The sequence below is a fragment of the Nerophis ophidion genome, linkage group LG18 (genome assembly GCF_033978795.1).
Source record: "Nerophis ophidion isolate RoL-2023_Sa linkage group LG18, RoL_Noph_v1.0, whole genome shotgun sequence".
NCBI classification, from domain to species: domain Eukaryota; kingdom Metazoa; phylum Chordata; class Actinopteri; order Syngnathiformes; family Syngnathidae; genus Nerophis; species Nerophis ophidion.
The window spans coordinates 14,296,687-14,316,679 of NC_084628.1; the positions used below are offsets into that span (position 1 = coordinate 14,296,687).

Genomic DNA, 19,993 nt, shown 5'->3' on the forward strand with positions numbered 1-19,993 from the left:
TAGATTTTTAAATTTAGATTTATTGGTCCCCATGGGGAAATTAATTTTCACTGCCGTACATTTAAACATATAGACATTGCACATCACAAAACAAAAATAACAAAAAGACATCATACATGACCAACACATTTACAGGCTTTATCAGACGGGTTGGCCAGGTCTGCTGTTTAGGGCGGCTATAGCTGCAGGGATAAGGCTTTTCCTGAGGCGGGCCCTCCGGAATTTGATTGTTCTGTACCTGCGCCCTGATGGTAGTGGGATTATGTATTTGTGTAGCAGGTGACTGATATCCTGGACTATTGTGTTTGCCAGTCGAGTGATGGACCTGTGGTTTATATCGGAAATGTTTGGTGTGGGTAGGCCGAGGATTTTAGCTGCTATGTTTGTAATGCATGTGTGTTTGGTCCGGTTGGTTACAGAAAGCATGGTGAAAAAACATGTGGAACAGTACATAAGGATGGGTTGAACAATGCTTTGGTAAAGTAATAGCAGGAGATGAGGTGCAACGTATAGTCCTTTGAGTTTTCTCGATGGCTGACAGTCTTTGTTGACTTCTTTTTTGAATGTCCGTGGTGTGCTGATCAAAGGGGAGTTTGTTGTCCAAAGTTACACCCAGGTATTTAAAAGTGTCAACTGTTTTGACTGTTTGTGTTTTTATGATGATGGGGTGCTGAGGTGAGGGGGGGTTGAACCATATTTCTTCTGTTTTATTGACAGTGATTTCCAGATAACTGGCTGTGCATGACTGTGAAATGTTTGACTGTGTTTTGATAGTCCAGGGTGGATTGACTGTTGGAGAGGAGTGCGAGAATGGCTGTGTCATCTGAGTATTTTAAGTATGTTGTGGTGGGTGAGATGCTACGGCAGTCATTGGTGTAGAGTGTGTACAGGAAAGGGCTCAACACACATCCCTGTGGGGCCCCGGTGTTGATGGTAAGCATCGGGGATGTGTTTGAGCCCACCCTTACTGCTTGCCGTCGGTCAGTTTGATATACAATACTGTATAGCACTTTATATTGTGTTCAAAGTGAACAGACCTTAACTAAAATAGTGACTTTTGTCAATGCTGGAACCCATTATTCATATTGACATTGTTTCTCCTGGATGAATGTGCTTCACTATACACATTTTTGTATTGATGAACCCTGTTAAAAAACAATTAAGTATGTAAATTGAGGTTCCACTGTACCTGCTCAGTTTTTTCAACTTTATAATAAGAACCCCCTTATGAATGATTGATAAATAGCTTATACATGATTATCAACTAGTTGTTAACACTTTAAGACATAACAAAATTTACTAAAATATGTATACGATTTAAATGTGGGATTACCTAAAAATGACACTGACCTAATGTTTAAGTAATTGTTTATTAATGATTTATAGAGTATCTGTAACATCGTTACTACTTATAAACACCATTTTACAACAAGGATACCCTTGTTGTAAAATGGTGTCCTTTGGCTTAACTTTTTTTCTTCATATCCTTTTCAATATTAAGGATGATGGTTCAACTTCAACAAACCTGGACTTGAGAGCGAGCACGGCCACAGAGTCCGCCACGATGTACATTGACCTCACAGCGGCAAAATACAAGCAAGCCGTTATGTCACCGTGTATGCCACTGTCTTTGGATTCTGCTGTGAACAAACAGCATTGCTCCTGGACGGCCCAGATCTGAAATGCACGTCAAGCAAAAGGGAGAATATTCTAGTCAAAACCACAGAAGAAAAGTGTGAATTGAGTTAACATAAACCAGTCTATGTAGAAGCAGGGTGTGTTACTATACATCACTGATGATTCAGTGTTCTCCATGAATTCATTTATTATTAGGAATGTAATTTGGGGAGAAAAGAGGGACATGTCTCATTTTCCCTGTAGACCGCCCACATGCTCATAGATCGGCACTGCTTTTTCTTGCAAAGGTTACGCCGCCTTGCACTGCAATGATTGAGACCATGCAGCTGCTGACCAATAAGCAGTCAGATGCGCCGACAAGCCTTTTTTTTTTTATCTATAAAGGTTTATTTGAAATAGGGACGGATACAAAAACATGGACATCTGAAACAGTTATCCAAAATATGCATCATAGTGTTTGTAGCCAAAGCTAAATTACAACACATGTCCCCAACAACAACAACACAGATCCAACATCAATAAAATAGGAAAATAAAAAATAGAATAAGGCAAAGAAGAGTCAATAATAATGATAATAGAGATAATACAGACAATGTGCAAACTAGATAAAAGCCAATAATAATAATAACACAGACAAAGTGCAGACTAGATAAAAAACAATTACCGTATTTTTCGGGTTATAAGTCGCTCCGGAGTATATGTCGCACCGGCCGAAAATGTACAATAAAGGAGGAAAAAAACATATATACGTCGCATTTTTGGGGGAAATTTATTTGATAAAATCCAACACCAAGAATAAACATTTGAAAGGCAATTTAAAATAAATAAAGAATAGTGAACAACAGGCTGAATAAGTAAGTGTAAGTTATATGACGCATAAATAACCAAATAAGAAGGTGCCTGGTATGTTAACGTAACATATTAATGTAAGAGTCATTCAAATAACTATAACGTATAAAACATGCTATACGTTTACCAAACAATCTGGCACTCCTAATCGATAAATAAATGATAAATGATGAATGGGTGGTACTTGTATAGCGCTTTTCTACCTTCAAGGTACTCAAAGCGCTTTGACACTACTTCCACATTTACCCATTCACACACACATTCACACACTGATGGAGGGAGCTGCCATGCAAGGTGCTAACTAGCACCCATCAGGAGCAAGGGTGAAGTGTCTTGCTCAGGACACAACGGACGTGACGAGGTTGGTACTAGGTGGGGATTGAACCAGGGACCCTCGGGTTGCGCACGACCCGATGAAATTATTTTCCTCGATGTCGCTTCTAAACAAGTCTGCCAACTTCAAAGGTATGCGCCGCTTCCTCTTGTCGTTTTCTGCTGCATATTTCACTACGTCCAGCTTGTAATCTGCAGTACATGATATCCTTTTCGGTGCCATTTTTGTTCAGCCCTTCTCAGTTTTTATAAGTTACCGCCAACGTTGAAATGATCCATTTTAAAAGCTACGGCAGTAGCATATAGCAGTTAGCATTCCATGACTCACAATGCACTTCTGCCATGACCCTCCCCCACCGAGTTCTTATTGGTTCACGTGTGTGTGACGATTGCTGATGTGTGTGACGATTGCTGACACTTTCTTCGTCTCTTCTGCAAATGAGATAAATAATATTATTTGATATTTTACGGTAATGTGTTAATAATTTCACACATAAGTTGCTCCGGAGTATATGTCGCACCCCCGGCCAAACTATGGAAAAAACTGCGATTTATAATCCGAATAATACGGTAGTAAAAATTACTAAAAACTAAACATGGGAACACGATTGTTCCTCAATAATTTTGTTTGTTTTCAGAAAGTGACAAGTGCAGGTATACTTTTCGAAGTCTCAGGTAGAGAGTTCAATAGTTGTGGTCCTTTTATTGAAAAAGCAGTCGAGGCAAAATGTGTTCTACGGAATGGAACACAACAGTTGCCTTTTGACATTGCTCGGGTGGTACATATGGTACCACTTTGCAGTCTTTTAATTGCCTTGCAGAGCAATTGGGGAGCAGAGTTATCCAAGCATTTAAAAACCAGTTGGTTTTTAACCAACTGGTTGAAACAGTTGGATGCAGATAGCGGGAAAGAGTTGGCTTCCAAACGGCAATATGAATTATAGGCAAATAAAATAAAACAAATCTAAACTAAAGGAGCCTGGTGATAGAAAAAAACATATTACAACTTCTTTCTGTTGATCTTTCGTGTTTAAACATTAAACTAAATCATTGAATGATATATTTTTTGTAGACTTTTATTTTTGTTATTTCGTACATAAAGTATTAACAGTTTGCTTTCCATGTATTCATTTTACTCTATACATGCACCTAATCCCTTCATGTCATGCCTCCTTCGGGCGACGCCCCCCGTACACAAGCCCCACGTCTAAAATACATTTTATCCCTGCCACCACAAATACAGCAGATGTGCATGTTAAAGTTAAAGTTAAAGTACCAATGATTGTCACACACACACTAGGTGTGGCAAAATTATTCTCTGCATTTGACCCATCGCCTTTGATCACCCTCTGGGAGGTGAGGGGAGCAGTGAGCAGCAGCGGTGGCCGCGCCCGGAAATAATTTTGAGTGATTTAACCGCCAATTCCAACCCTTGATGCCGAGTGCCTAGCAGTACTACGGTTGTCCTGATACCAACATTTCGGTACTGGTTGAAGAAGAGTCCTGATAGTACATTAAATTGCTGATTATCCTGTTGTTCCACTTAGAAACGTCTCCAAACTCTGGTTTGGCGAAGCGTTCCATCACCCTTGATCACCCTCTGGGAGGTGAGGGGAGCAGTGAGCAGCAGCGGTGGCCGAGCCCGGAATTTTTTTGGGGTGATTTAACCCCCAATTCCAACCCTTGATGCTGAGTGCCAAGCAGTTGAATGTACATGTATTACGGTTGTCCTGATAGCAACATTTCGATACTGGTACTACCGATACCAAAATGTATCCCAACAGGCACAAGACATTGATACAAAGTTGATTATACGTATGTGTCCTTTAAAACTGACTTTGAAACAATGTTGAAAAAAAAGTTGTATTTGTAAATTGAGAGAATGCTGATGTCCAACATTGTTTGTTGGGAAATGACCAAATCCCAATTGTCAAATTGACGTCACAACCTGACATTGAATAAATGTTAAAGCATGTTATTTCAACATTATGTTTGAGTGGCTCAATGTCTGGACCTAATTTAACAGATTATAAAAGTCGTTTTAATGTCTTGTGCCGGCTGGGGTATTGATACTTTCCAAATTAAATTTCACGACAAAAAGTCATTATTGGCTTCCTTTTAACAGAAAATCCTATGATAAATTAAACATGCATTTCTTATTGCACTCGAAGAACAATTTAGAATGTTACATATTACATAGAGCGTGCCTTCATTTGAAATTAGGTCAGAATAGAATAGAAAACTTTTTTGACATTGCAGTAAATGCCTCACGATTTATGGTTGCCAATTTTGATCTGTGCTTGAAGACAAATTCAATAATTAGTAAATATTAAAAACAATACTATGGCTAAAACTACACAGATAAGACATGTAGCAGGTAAAGCACACCATCCAGCCATGCATTTTCTACTGCTTGTCCCTTTTTGGGGTAGCGGGGGTCACTGGAGCCTATCTCAGCTGCATTCGGAAGGAAGGTGGTGTACACCCTGGACAAGTCGCCACCTCATTGCAGGGCCAACACAGATATACAGACAACATTCACACTCACATTCACACACTAGGACCAATTTAGTGTTGCCAATCAACCTATCCCCAGGTGCATGTCTTTGGAGGTGGGAGGAAGCCGGAGTACCCGGAGGGAACCCACGCAGTCACGGGGAGAACATGCAAACTCAACAAAGATCCCGAGCCCGGGATTGAACTCAGAACCTTTGTATTGTGAGGCAGATGCACTAACCCTTCTTCCACCGGGCTGCCCAGGTAAAGCACACATTATGTTAAAATAAAACAAATACAATTGAGGGAATTTGTTACAAAATTCAATCATTTCACTTGAATTAGCTCACGCTACTTTGGCGGTTTTGACTCCGCTAATAAATGGCAACAAGCCAACGAGCTGCATTCAAATTGGATAATGTTCCGCATCGCACCTGATGATCTCTCACGACACACCAATGTGCCGTGGCTTCGGCACACTGTTTGGGAATGACTGTGCTAGAGATTGACAGGGTAATGCGTTGTTCAAGTGAATGTGAGAGAAAAGCTTCCACATGACTCAGAAACGCATTAGTGCACCCACTTTAGCTGTGTTGTCGACGGAGACCGAGAACATCTGACTGTCTTTCGCTGAGATGCAGAGGTAAGTGACAGGAGCACAATGACCTTTCAGGATCCCAGTGGGCTTCCTGAAAGAAAAGAAACACTTTTAAAAGTTTTACCTTGACATGGAGATTGCGTTTTTATCACCGTTTGTTTGATAGATGGTAGCATTAGGCAGAAAAGGACTTGGTTGACTTCCTTAACACTTTGGGAACGGTGACGGTAGGGACAAGGGAAGAATGCATTGAATTTTGGACTGGGTCTGGTGCGGCTTGTTGACACTACAAAGTTAATATTTTTCTTTAAATTATCAGGGATTTACAGTGGGTCAAAAAAGTATTTAGTCAGCCACCGATTGTGCAAGTTCTCCCACTTAAAATGATGACAGAGATCTGTAATTTTCATCATAGGTACACTTCAACTGTGAGAGACAGAATGTGAAAAAAAAATCCAGGAATTCACATTGTAGGAATTTTAAAGAATTGATTTGTAAATTATGGTGGAAAACAAGTATTTGGTCAACCATACAAAGCTCTCACTGATGGAAGGAGGTTTTGGCTCAAAATCTCACGATACATGGCCCCATTCATTCTTTCCCTAACACGGATCAATCATCCTGTCCCCTTAGCAGAAAAACAGCCCCAAAGCATGATGTTTCCACCCCCATGCTTCACAGTAGGTATGATGTTCTTTGGATGCAACTCTTCCTCCAAACACTACGAGTTGAGTTTATACAAAAAGTTATACTTTGGTTTCATCTGACCACATGACATTCTCCCAATCCTCTGCTGTATCATCCATGTATCCATTTAGGTATAAACTCAACTCGTCGTGTTTGGAGGAGGAAGAATACTGTGTTGCATCCTAAGAACACCACACCTACTGTGAAGCATGGGGGTGGAAACATCATGCTTTGGGCCTGTTTTTCTGCTAAGGGGACAGGACGATTGATCCGTGTTATGGAAAGAATGAATGGGGCCATGTATCGTGAGATTTTGAGCCAAAACCTCCCTCCATCAGTGAGAGCTTTGAAAGATTGACCAAATACTTATTTTCCACCATAATTTACAAATAAATTCTTTAAAATTCCTACAATGTGAATTCCTGGATTTTTTTTTTCATATTCTGTCTCTCACAGTAGAAGTGTACCCATGATGAAAATTACAGACCTCTGTCATCTTTTTAAGTGGGAGAACTTGCACAATCGGTGGCTGACTAAATACTTTTTTGCCCCACTGTATAGCAAAATTGAAGGACAAGACATGACAAAGCAGTACAATTTGGCGCTGAACTAAACTGAGGTGGCTTATTAGGCTACAGTGACGTGATGTCAGGCCCACCCAGAAAAATGAGGGTTCCACATGCGTATGAGTCTGTCCATTCCTCCAGTAACCAGCAGGCTGAGTTTTTCACAAAGGTCAAAGGTCTCCACGCCTTTGTGGATGGCAAACACTGTCTGGTCGCATGACGCCCGGAGCTGTGGCGTCCAGCTCAGTTGGACCTTTGGGGTCTTTCCTTCATAGCAGGCCTCTTGGATCTCACTCAGTTCCTGTTGGACGTTTGTTTGAGGCAGCACACAGCCTTTGGAAGCAAAAAGGTGCCTTGTTATGTTAAAGGTCATTATTAAAAAGAAAAGTTTATTTAGGTTTTTTTTATGTATTTTGTATATTTGTACCGTATTTTTCGGATTATAAGTCGCTCCGGAGTATACGTCGCACAGGCCAAAAATGCATAATAAAGAAGGAAAAAACATATATAAGTCGCACTGGAGTATAAGGGGGAAATGTATTTGATAAAATCCAACACCAAGAATAGACATTTGAAAGGCAATTTAAAATAAATAAAGAATAGTGAACAACAGGCTGAATAAGTGTACGTTATATGACGCATAAATAACCAACTGAGAAGGTGCCTGGTATGTTAACGTAACATATTATGGTAAGAGTCATTCAAATAACTATAACATATAGAACATGCTATACGTTTACCAAACAATCTGTCACCCCTAATCGATAAAGCCGATGAAATCTTTTTCCTCGATGTCGCTTCCAAACAACTCTGCCAACTCCAAAGGTATGCGTCGCTTCCTCTTGTCGTTTTCTGCTGCAAATTTCACTACATCCAGCTTGTAATCTGCAGTACATGATTTCCTTTTCGGTGCCATTTTTGTTCAGCCCGTCTCAGTTTTTATAAGTTACCGCCAACGATGACATGATCCATTTTAATAGCTACGGCAGTAGCATATAGCAGTTAGCATTCCATGACCCACAATGCACTTCTTTTCTCCCCTGCCAAATTCTTATTGGTCCACGTGTGAATGACGATTGCTGACATTTTCTTAGTTTCTTCCGCGAATGAGATAAATAATATTATTTTATATTTTACGGTAATGTGTTAATAATTTCACACATAAGTCGCTCCAAAGTATATGTCGCACCCCCGGCCAAACTATGAAAAAAACTGTGACTTATAGTCCGAAAAACACGATATGTAATCACATACAGTACAGGCCAAAAGTTTGGACAAACTTTCTCATTTCAATGTGTTTTCTTTATTTCCATGACTATTTACATTGTAGATTGTCACTGAAGGCATCAAAACTATGACACCTGTGGAGTGAAAACCATTTCAGGTGACTCCCTCTCAAAGCTCATCGAGAGGATGCCAAGAGTGTGCAAAACGCTATTTTGAAGAAACTACAATATAAAACATGTTTTCAGTTATTTCTCCTTTATTTGTTAAGTACATAACTCCACATGTGTTGATTCATAGTTTTGATGCCTTCAGTGACAATCTATAACAGGGGTCCCCAAACTTTTTGACTCGGAGACCGCATTGGGTTAGAACAATTTGGCCGGGGGCCGGGCTGTGTATGTACATATATACACACACACACACACACACACACACATATATATATATATATATATATATATTAGAGATGCGCGTATAGGCAATTATATCATCCGCAACCGCATCACTAAAGTCGTCATCCCCCCGCCATCCACCCGAACCAACATTTTATCAGAACCCCAACCGCCCGCCAACCGCCCGTTGTTATATATCCGGAGTCGGCGACCTTTACCACTAAAAGAGCTAGTTTGACCCGTGTCACAAAGCAAAGAAGGCAATGGGAGCCGCTAACGTTCACGCAAATGTCCAATGGTGCTCATTCAGATAATGGGAATAAAGACGTGCTGTGAAGCCATTGCCTTCTTCAACAACATGTACAAACCGTTTGCCAGTCCAGCAACATGCTGTTTTCAACTTACGCAAACACATGCACAAGATTGAAGGGCATACTGGGTGATACAGAGTACACTAATGGTTGTGATATAAACAATTTTAACACTCTTACTAATATGCGCCACGCTGTGAAGCCACACCAAACAAGAATGACAAACACATTTCGGGAGAACATCCTCACAGGGGTGGGGGGGGGGGGGGGTTGGGGGGGTGTAAAATATATTCAGGATTTGTCATGGATGCAAAGGATTCTGGGTATTTGTTGTGTTGCGTTTATGTTGTGTTACTGTGAGGATGTTCTCCTGAAATGTGTTTGTCATTCTTGTCTGGTGTGGCTTCACAGCGTGGCGCATATTAGTAAGAGTGTTAACATTGTTTATATCACAACCATTAGTGTACTCTGTGTCACCCAGTACGCCTTGCAGTCGTGTGCGTGTGCCAGTGGAAGCCATGCACAACATATTGCTGGACATCCAGGTAAATTGTACATGCTGTAGAAGGTGACAAAGGCAAAGGCTTCATAGCACGTCCTAATACTTATTAGCTGAGTGACGGCCGGCAGACATTCTTGATAATGTTTACGTCAACTAATGTCTTCTTCGCTTTGTGACACGGATCCAAAATTTCTCTTTGAACGGTAAAAGTTACCGATCTCTGAACCATGTATATCATATATTTCCAAATGGTTCAACCGCCACCCGCCCGAATCTATTCAAAATCTATTTTTTCGTCATGTCACCCGCTCGACCCGCGGTTTAGCCGCGGACTGCGCCGATTAGACCGCAAACCGCGCATCTCTAATATATATATATATATATATATATATATATACATATATATATATATATATATATATATATATATATTCATTTATTAACATTTACACGCATACACAAGTCTCCAGAACGTTAACCACCATGTGGCTTCAATAAAAAACAAACAAAGGAAAATATAAAAAGTGGTACAGTTTTTATAGTATTTACATACATACATATATTTACATATATATATATATATATATATATATAATTTTTTATTTTTTTTTTTTCACGCACTAATTGACTGAAAGAGTGCGCACTTGCTGCTAATGTCACATTATCTATGAGAAAATGCATTTTTCGACAATATGATTTGCTTGGTCGGTTAGGAGACACCGTCAGTAACAAGAGTAAAATGAATTAGAAAGGACCGATTTAAAAAAATTTAAATTACAAATAAAATTAAACAACTTTTTTTTTTATTTAACTTGGGACTTCCCGAGGGCCGGATTTTGGACGGTGACGGGACGTAACCAGGTCGCGGGCCGTAGTTTGGGGACCCCTGATCTACAATGTAAATAGTCATGAAAATAAAGAACACGCATTGAAGGAGAAGATGAGTCCAAACTTTTGGCCTGTACTGTACATATATAATTTTATAAACAACAAATTAAAAATGCGTTGTTTTTGTACCTATTACAAGAGATGAGGTCTCCTCGCTTGATGAGGAGATGACAGCTTTCAAACATGGAAGATATTTGACCTGAACAAGGTTAAGGAGGCAGAATCAGAAAATAAAACTTGCTGTAACTTGACAATGTTCCGGTGTGGGGAAAAAAAAAAAGACCACAGGTAATATACCCGTGTCACCCAGTCCTGATGAACCTTCCATCGCACAAACGTTACGTTCGGTGAAAGGACTGCAGTGCCGATCGCTACGTTGGGCATCCTTCCCGTCTTTGGAGATTTATTCCATATCCTACAGGAACACAAGCAGTATAAAAGTGGTTCATTTCTTTTCTAACGATGAAGGCGGAAAAGTGCTCGGTTGAAATAAAATCACTATTTTCCTGTTGCGCCTTTTATACAAAAGATTAACAACAACAAAAAAAAGTGGAAATAGTCAGCATTTTACAGGCAGTGAAAGAGCACTTACTGGTGCGATTTACAAAAGTGGAGATTTGCCTGGTCGACTTTGTCCACCCTGTTTCATCTTGGTAGCTTTTATGTAGAATAGAAAGGAAAAACAGCAGACAGCACAGACTTGTACAAGCAATGTTAATGAGGCATCTTATAATACCTCAAAAGGTGGAAAATTGTTTGGTCTATTTTGTGCGCCTTATGTGCATGGGTGCCGTTAATGGAAAATGGTGTTACAGGTAAAAATGTTACTTTAAGAGGCCAGAATTTGCATGGTCAAACCCATACCCCGTTCAGTGCCGATGCCTTTTACACAGAATACTGACAGAAAAAAGGATAGGAAAATGTTGATACTACCTACTGTACCTATAGCTACTGTATGAAAGCAGACATTTGCCAGGAGTAGTTTGCCCCCTTATTGTATTGGTGCCTTTTATACAGAATAGTGAAACTTTTACAGGCAGCATAAGAGAGGCTTCTTATAATACTTCAAAAGGAGGGAAAATTGTCTTGTCTAATTTGTCCACCTTTTGCGCATTGGTGCCGATTATGGAAAATGGTTTTACAGATAAAAATGTTACTTTAAGAGGCCAAAATTTGCATGGTCAAACCCATACCCCGTTCAGTGTTGGCGCCTTTTACACAGAATATTGACACAAAAAAAAGGGTAGGAAAATGTTGATAGTACCTACTGTACCTATACCTACTGTATGAAAGCAGACAATTGTCGGAACAAGAACGCCCCCTTATTGTGTTGGTGCCTTTTATACAGAATAGCAAAACTTTTACAGGCAGCATAAGAGAGGCATCTTATAATACCCCAAAAGAAGGGAAAATTGTCTTGTCTGATTTGTCCGCCTTTTGCGCATTGGTGCCGATTATGGAAAATGGTTTTACAGGTAAAAATGTTAATTTAAGAGGCCAGAATTTGCATGGTCAAACCCGTACCCCGTTCAGTGTCGTCACCTTTTACACAGAATATTGACATTTAAAAAAGGGTCGGAAACTGTTAATACTACCTACTGTACCTATTTCTACTGTATGAAAGCAGACAATTGCCGGGAAGAGTTTTCCACCTTATTGTGTTGGTGCCTTGTATACAGAATAGCAAAGCATAAGGGAGGCATCTTATAATACCTCAAAAGAAGGGAAAATTGTCTTGTCTAGTTTGTCCGCCTTTTGCGCATTGGTGCCGATTATGAAAAATGGTTTTACAGGTAAAAATGTTACTTTAAGAGGCCAGAATTTGCATGGTCAAACCCGTACCCCGTTCAGTGTTGTCGCCTTTTACACAGAATATTGACATAGAAAAAACGGTAAGAAACTGTCAATACTACCTACTGTACCTATTCCTACTGTATGAAAGCAGACAATTGCCGGGAAGAGTTTTCGACCTTATTGTGTTGGTGCCTTGTATACAGAATAGCGAAGCATAAGAGAGGCATCTTATAATACCTGAAAAGAAGGGAAAATTGTCTTGTCTAATTTGTCCGCCTTTTGCGCATTGGTGCCAATTATGAAAAATGGTTTTACAGGTAAAAATGTTACTTTAAGAGGCCAGAATTTGCATGGTCAAACCCATACCCCGTTCAGTGTCGTCGCCTTTTACACAGAATATTGACATAGGAAAAAGGGTAGGAAACTGTTAATACTACCTACTGAACCTATTTCTACTGTATAAAAGCAGACAATTGCCGGGAAGAGTTTTCCACCTTATTGTGTTGGTGCCTTTTATACAGAATAGTGAAGCATAAGAGAGGCATCTTATAATACTTCAAAAGAAGGAAAATTGTCTGGTCTAATTTGTCCGCTTTTTGTGCATGGGAGTCGATTATGGAAAATGGTGTTACAGGTAAAAATGTTACTTTTAGAGGCCAGAATTCGCATGGTCAAACCCATCCCCCGTTCAGTGTCGACGCCTTTTACACAGAATATTGACACAGAAAAAAGGGTAGGAAAATGTTGATAGTACCTACTGAACCTATTTCTACTGTATGAAAGCAGACAATTGCCGGGAAGAGTTTTCCACCTTATTGTGTTGGTGCCTTTTATACAGAATAGCGAAGCATAAGAGAGGCATTTTATAATACCTCAAAAGAAGGAAAATTGTCTGGTCTAATTTGTCCGCTTTTTGTGCATGGGAGCCGATTATGGAAAAGGGTGTTACAGGTAAAAATGTTACTTTTAGAGGCCAGAATTCGCATGGTCAAACCCATCCCCCGTTCAGTGTCGACGCCTTTTACACAGAATATTGACACAGAAAAAAGGGTAGGAAAATGTTGATAGTACCTACTGTACCTATACCTACTGTATGAAAGCAGACAATTGTCGGAGCGAGAAAGCCCCCTTATTGTGTTGGTACCTTTTATACAGAATAGCAAAACTTTTACAGGCAGCATAAAAGAGGTATCTTATAATACCTCAAAACATGGAAAATTGCCTTGTCTATTTTGTGTATTTGTCCAAGTCTGTGCCTTTTCCAAATAATAGTGACACAGAATAAAGGCAGGAAAATACCAGCTTTTACAGCCAACATAAAAGGAGTTACTGATACTACAATAAAGGTAGAATATTGAGGTAATTTCAGTGGTGGTGCCTTTTATACACAAAATGTCGGGAAAATGCCGGCTTTTTTAGACCGTATGAAAAGTGTTACTGCTACCTACGAAGGTAAAATAAAATTGCTGAGTCTAATTCAGCCTGGTATTACGTGTTGGTGTATTTCATACAGAAAAGCTACGCAGGGAAAAGGCAGGACAATGCAGGCTTTTTTCAAGGGGTGAAAATAAATCAGATGTAAATGTGCATTTGTGCAAAAAATTGGTACTTATCATCCGTGTAGAAAGAGTATGGCCAACCCAGTTTCAGGCTATTTCCTCAATGACCGTTCAAAAGGCACTCACGTGACTACAGGGCGCCATGCTTGCTACCAACTTTGTGTTTGTGGTGCAGCACCTTGTGGAGGAGCATGCGGCTGCTCCAGCCACGTGAATTGTGGAAATCGCTTCCCCAACAACCTGGAACGAAGACCAGTGTGGGATATGAAGGCTCACCTTCACACGCTACATTGTCTTGTGCCATGACACAAAGTCTGCCTTTTGTTTAGGGACAGAGCACACAGAAGCTAATACAATTAATAACCGAATAAATTAGTACACTTAAGAGATAGTTTGACAAAAACAGACCAAATAATTATATTTGGCAACGATAGAAGAGAAAATCAAACACGCAAACATTAAAAAGAATAAAAGAAACCAAATTTTGGGTGTAATAATAGACAATAAAATGAACTGGAAATCGCATATTAAAAATATACAACATAAAGTGGCAAGAAATACTTTAATAATGAATAAAGCAAAATATGTTCCTGGACAGATGGCGACTTGTCCAGGGTGTACCCCGCCTTCCGCCCGAATGCAGCAGAGATAGGCTCCAGCATCCCCCACAACCCCAAAAGGGACAAGCGGTAGAAAATCGATGGATGGATAGATGCTATGGATAAAAAATCACTCTATATTCTTTACTGCTCGCCTGTGTCCTCATACCTGAGTTATTGTGCAGAAATATGGGGAAATAACTAAAAAAAAGTACACTTATTCACTTAACATCCATCCATTTTTCTACCGCGTTTCCCTCTTGGGGGAGTGGGGAGTGACTGGTGCCTTACCCAGCTGCACTCGGGGGTAAAGGAGGGTACATCTTGGACAAGTCGCCACCTCATCGCAGGGCCAACACAGATAGACAACATTCACACTCACATTCACACACTTGGGACAATGTAGTGTTGCCATTCAGCATGTCTTAACATGTTCCAAAATGGAAAGATCAGTGTTGAGGTTGCCCTCCAGGGGGTTCTTCGGACCACCAATCACTGACATGCGAGCCCAGATCAGGGTTACAATACAGTTTTATTTTGCAATAGTTCAGCGGGCTGCTTTCCAGCAATTGTCTTTCGTCTGTGTCCGTCACATCACGCTCACTCTCACTCACGCTCTCGCTCCAGCTCCCAGAACCTCTCTCCTCCCGGCTGCTGCTAATAAAGGGCGACAGGTGATTAGATGACAAGGCCCACCTGGGCCATCTAAGCACCTGTCGCTGTCTTCGAGGCCGGTCCTGGCACACACTATAGGCCACGCTCCCCTCCACAATCAGTTAGAATAATACTCAGTGTTTCCTTCGAGAACATTCAAACCCTTCATTTATTGAATTACAATTATTCAAACTCAACGATCTGGTGCATTTCCAAACAGTTAAAATCATGCAAAAAGCAAAATACAGGTAATAAGTATTTTTTTGGGTTGTTCTATGTGTTTTTTATTTTACGTGATAGAGAGCCTGCAGGTCACTTAATACATGCATGAACGTAGCAGCAAAGTGCATCAAATACGGCCGCAAAATTATACTTTGACGAGATAAAAGCATGTTTTAATTCTGCACTAAAACATGAAAGCAGCAGAGTTGCTCGTCTGCTAACACAGACCCGCAGGCGTGAGCACATTACCCCTATACTAGCGTTCCTACACTGGCCCCCTGTGCTCTACGATCATCTGCTGTTGACGCTCCCTGACACAAGGCTGAAGCTTAGAGGTGACAGAGCTTTCGCCACCGCTGCTCCAAAGTTCTGGAACGACTTAACTTTGAGTGTTAGACAGGGCACCTCTCTTCTTGTTTATAAATCACTCTTAAAAACACACTTTTATTCCATGGCTTTGAAGATTCTGTGATCTCCATCCTGCTATGGCAGGGGTAGGGAACCTATGGCTCTCCAGCCAGATGTGGCTCTTTTGATGACTGCATCTGGCTCTCAGATCAATTTTAGCTGACATTGCTTAACACGACAAGTAATTAATCATTCCGCTTAAAAATAACATTCAAAATATAAAACATTCTCATGCATTTTAATCCATCCATCCGTTTTCTACCGCACCTCTTCAAGAAGTCGCATGAATGGTAAGAAGTATTTTATTTATTTTTGGTTAGCTTCAGAATAACAATGTTATTCAAAATAGTAAGAGACTTGTTATACTCTAAAAATGTTGGTCTTACTTAAAAATGCACGCTTTTAGTTGTATTCAGTGTTAAAAAATATTATATGGCTCTCACGGAAATACATTTTATAATATTTGTTTTTTTATGGCACTCTCGGTCAAAAAGGTTTCCGACCCCTGTGCTACGGCATCCCATTATGCACCTGCTGTGAACCTGTTTCTATGTTTTATTTATTTATTTCTTCATTTATTTTTTATCGTGCTCTGTTTGTGTTGTGTTGTGTAGTGTTTGCTCGTTTTCCTTGTGTTATCTTTTAACCTGCCTATTGTACAGCACTTTGGCTACGCCTGTGTTAAATTTTAAATGTGCTTTATAAATAAAGTTGATTTGATTTGATTAGATTTATTGTAAGTTCATGAGCTGGAGTATGTTTAAAACTATATTTAGACATTTGGGTTTATTTTGTCAGGAAAATGAACAATTCCACTTCCAGAGACATGCACCTTGCGGCCATATTTGATGCACTTTGCTGCTACGTTCATGCAGTGTAAAGTGACCTGCGGGCTCTCTAACACGCACCCGATGGCGCAATGAATAAAATAAAAAACACATAGAACAACCCAAAAAAAAATTACTTATTACCTGTATTTTGCTTTGTGCATAATTTTAACTGTTTGGAAATGCACCAGATTGTTTAGTTTCAACATGTGTAATTCAATAAATAAAGGGTTTGAATATTCTCAATAGAAAACATCCATCCATCCATTTTTAACCGCTTTTTCACTTGGTGGTCACGGTGGGCGCTGGAGCCTATCTCAGCTACAACCGGGCGGAAGGCGGCGTACACCCTGGACAAGTCGCCACCTCATTGCAGTCGATAGAAAACATTAAGTTGTATTCTAACTGATATTTTCCATTTTGGAACATGGTAAGACATGCACCTGGGGATAGGTTGATTGGCAACACTAAATTGGCCCTAGTGTGTGAATGTGAGTGTGAATGTTGTCTGTCTATCTGTGTTGGCCCTGCGATGAGGTGGTACTTGTCCTGAGTGTACACCGCCTTCTGCCCGATTGTAGCTGAGATAGGCACCAGCGCCCCCCGCATACTTGCCAACCTTGAGACCACTGATTTCGGGAGGCGGGGGGAGTTGTTGGGGGCGTGGTTAAGAGGTGAGGAGTATATTTACCGCTAGATTCATAGATTCACCAAGTCAAGTATTTTATATATATATATATAAAAGAAATACTTGAATTTCATTGTTCATTTATTTACACATTTATACACATATAACACTCATCTACTCATTGTTGAGTTGAGGGTTGAATATTCCATCCTTGTTTTTCTAACCATATGCATGTACAGTAGATGGCGGTATTGTCCTGTTTAAGAGTGTTACAACATATTGCTGTTTGGCAGACGAACTGCTTTAGGTAGACGAATTCGGACTGCTGTTGTGTGTTGTTTTACCGCGCTGGGAGGACGATAATGAAACTGCCTAACAATAAACCCACATAAGAAACCAAGAACTCGCCATCGATCATTCTACAGTTATAACGTCATTGGGCAGACACGCTCTTTGTACACGTCACTCAGGTCCGCATTGAGCTGGAGGAGGCGTGGCCTCCAGCTTCGCCTGAATTTCGGGAGATTTTCGGGAGACAATTCGTCCCAGGAGGTTTTCGGGAGAGGCGCTGAATTTCGGGAGTCTCCCGGAAAATCCGGTAGGGTTGGCAATTATGGTCCCTCGCGACCCCAAAGGGAATAAGCGGTAGAAATTGGGTGGATGGATGGATGCTTCTCAGCACAGCTGCACACGTCCTTGGTAGCAAACATGGCGCCTATTGTTTAGTTGGCCATACTCAGTTTTTACACGGTTATGGTATTTATTTAGACAGGTACCTTAGGGTATCTTCAACAGCAAATATTGAAATAATATTGATGCATCCCTACAAAAATGGAAATAAATGTTAGAGCAAATTATAATCAAGTCCTAATCAACAGATGTATTCTGAGATGTGGTTCCAGTAGGACTCACCTCCATGTCTCCAAAGAGAAAGCAGCACTGGTCAGGGCCTGTGCAGCTGTGAGTAAACATAAAAATCACTTGTTTGATGCTCTGTTTGTGTTGTTTTATGGTGTTGTGTTGAGTTTCGCACCTGCAGTCCATCTTCAGTGGGACTGTGTCCAGGGCATTGATTTGGCAGTAAGGCTCCAGCGTGGAAAGTTCGTAAAGTTGTATTTCTCTGTTGCTGCGATGTAACAAAACGGAGAGGCCGTGAAAATGAAAAAGTACACAGAAAAAGAAGATAAAAACGTGTGTGCTCAGTCTCTGATGTTATCATCTAATGAGGTACATTATTTCACACCATGTTACCCTGTGGCGATGATCAGCTTGTTGTATTCAGCCAATAGGCAGAAGTCACTTGCCCACTTCCTGTTTGCTTCACTCTGCGTCAAACAAAAATGTCAATAAAAGAATAAATAAATTACTCTGAACCTTTTGGTTACACAAGTTCAAACGTACAAACATGCGTTTGGTCCTCAGAGGCTGAAGTTGAGGGCTCCAGCAGGAAACAGCTCCATCTTCTCGCACCGTCATGACAACGCCGTCGCGGCTGTGGTGGATATTGACCACAGGGCTGTCGGCGCGGCGTCTGGCCGTGACGGTGGCCGGCAGAGCGAAGGCGACCCGCTTGCTGCATCTTGCTCGCTCCTCCTTCTCCGTGTACTCCTGCAGCATGTGTGCAGCGAAGTTGCTCTGTGTTGGGAGTCGTTTAAGTGAGACATTGTCTTACTGAGGATGTTCGTTCCACTAAAACAGGGCTGTCCAAAGTGCGGGCCGGGGGCCATTTGCGGCCCGCAGCTAATCGTTTACCGGCCCGCCACACATTCTGCAAAAATTGCAAAATGTATAGTATTGCAAAAATAAAAAAACATTTAAAAAAAAGTGGAATGATGTGAAATCTAATGAGAAAAAGTGGCAATGTTGGCACAAAGCTGCCATGCAGGCATTTTTTTTTCCTTTTGTCTTTGTTTTCTTTTTTTTCCATTGCTCAAAAAAAAAAGACCAAAAAAATCTATGTTATAATAAATTATTACTTAAAAGTTATCACTTTTAAATGTTTTATGTGGAAAAATATTGCATATGTTGTGTGGTTGCCATATCCATCCATCCATTTTCTACCGCTTATTCCCTTTTGGGGTCGCTGGCACCTATCTCAGCTACAATCGGGCAGAAGGCGGGGTACATCCTGGACAAGTCGCCACCTCATCGCAGGGCCAACACAGATAGACAGACAACATTCACACTCACATTCACACACTGGGGCCAATTTAGTGTTGCCAATCAACCTATCCCCAGGTGCATGTCTTTGGAAGTGGGAGGAAGCCGGAGTACCCGGAGGGAACCCAATAATTCATGGGGAGAACAAGCAAACTCCACACAGAAAGCTCCCGAGCCTGGATTTGAACCCAGGACTGCAGGAACTTCGTATTGTGAGGCAGACGCACTAACCCCTCTTCCACCATGAAGCCTGGTTGCCATATAAAATCATCAAAGTTTTGACAAAAGAGCATAAAACAAACAAAATAATAGTTCAAACTTAAACTCGACAGATATATCGGAAGTTGATCTTGAAATTTAAGTCCATCCATCCATTTTCTACCGCTTATTCCCTTTCGGGGTCGCGGGGGGCGCTGGCGCCTATCTCAGCTACAATTGGGCGGAAGGCAGGGTACACCCTGGACAAGTCGCCACCTCATCGCAGTTGAAATTTAAGTGTTAAAAGTAAAAAAAAAAAAAAAAATTGTGAAAATGTATCACTTTATGAGTGGGGAACCTTTCGGATCTCAAATATATTTAGTAGGATTTTATTTAACTTTTCACTGTGATCACTCAAAAATATTAAATGATTTAAATCAATGGTGTCCTGTATTAT

The 19,993-nt window shown here is 40.6% G+C and overlaps 1 protein-coding gene across 1 annotated transcript in view; it reads right to left on the bottom strand.

The window, feature by feature from the left end:
- wdr95 (WD40 repeat domain 95) overlaps nt 1-19,993 on the bottom strand; it is a 57,670-nt gene that overhangs the window by 28,794 nt on the left and 8,883 nt on the right. Inside the window, exons 5-14 of the mRNA XM_061878427.1 lie at nt 18,580-18,813; nt 18,430-18,503; nt 18,212-18,304; nt 18,091-18,136; nt 17,955-18,001; nt 10,785-10,902; nt 10,617-10,686; nt 7,260-7,500; nt 5,900-6,005; nt 1,526-1,677 (exon numbers count right to left, since the gene is read on the bottom strand). Of these exons, the coding sequence (XP_061734411.1) occupies nt 1,526-1,677; nt 5,900-6,005; nt 7,260-7,500; nt 10,617-10,686; nt 10,785-10,902; nt 17,955-18,001; nt 18,091-18,136; nt 18,212-18,304; nt 18,430-18,503; nt 18,580-18,813 (1,181 nt within the window). The remainder of the gene's footprint in view (nt 1-1,525; nt 1,678-5,899; nt 6,006-7,259; nt 7,501-10,616; nt 10,687-10,784; nt 10,903-17,954; nt 18,002-18,090; nt 18,137-18,211; nt 18,305-18,429; nt 18,504-18,579; nt 18,814-19,993) is intronic.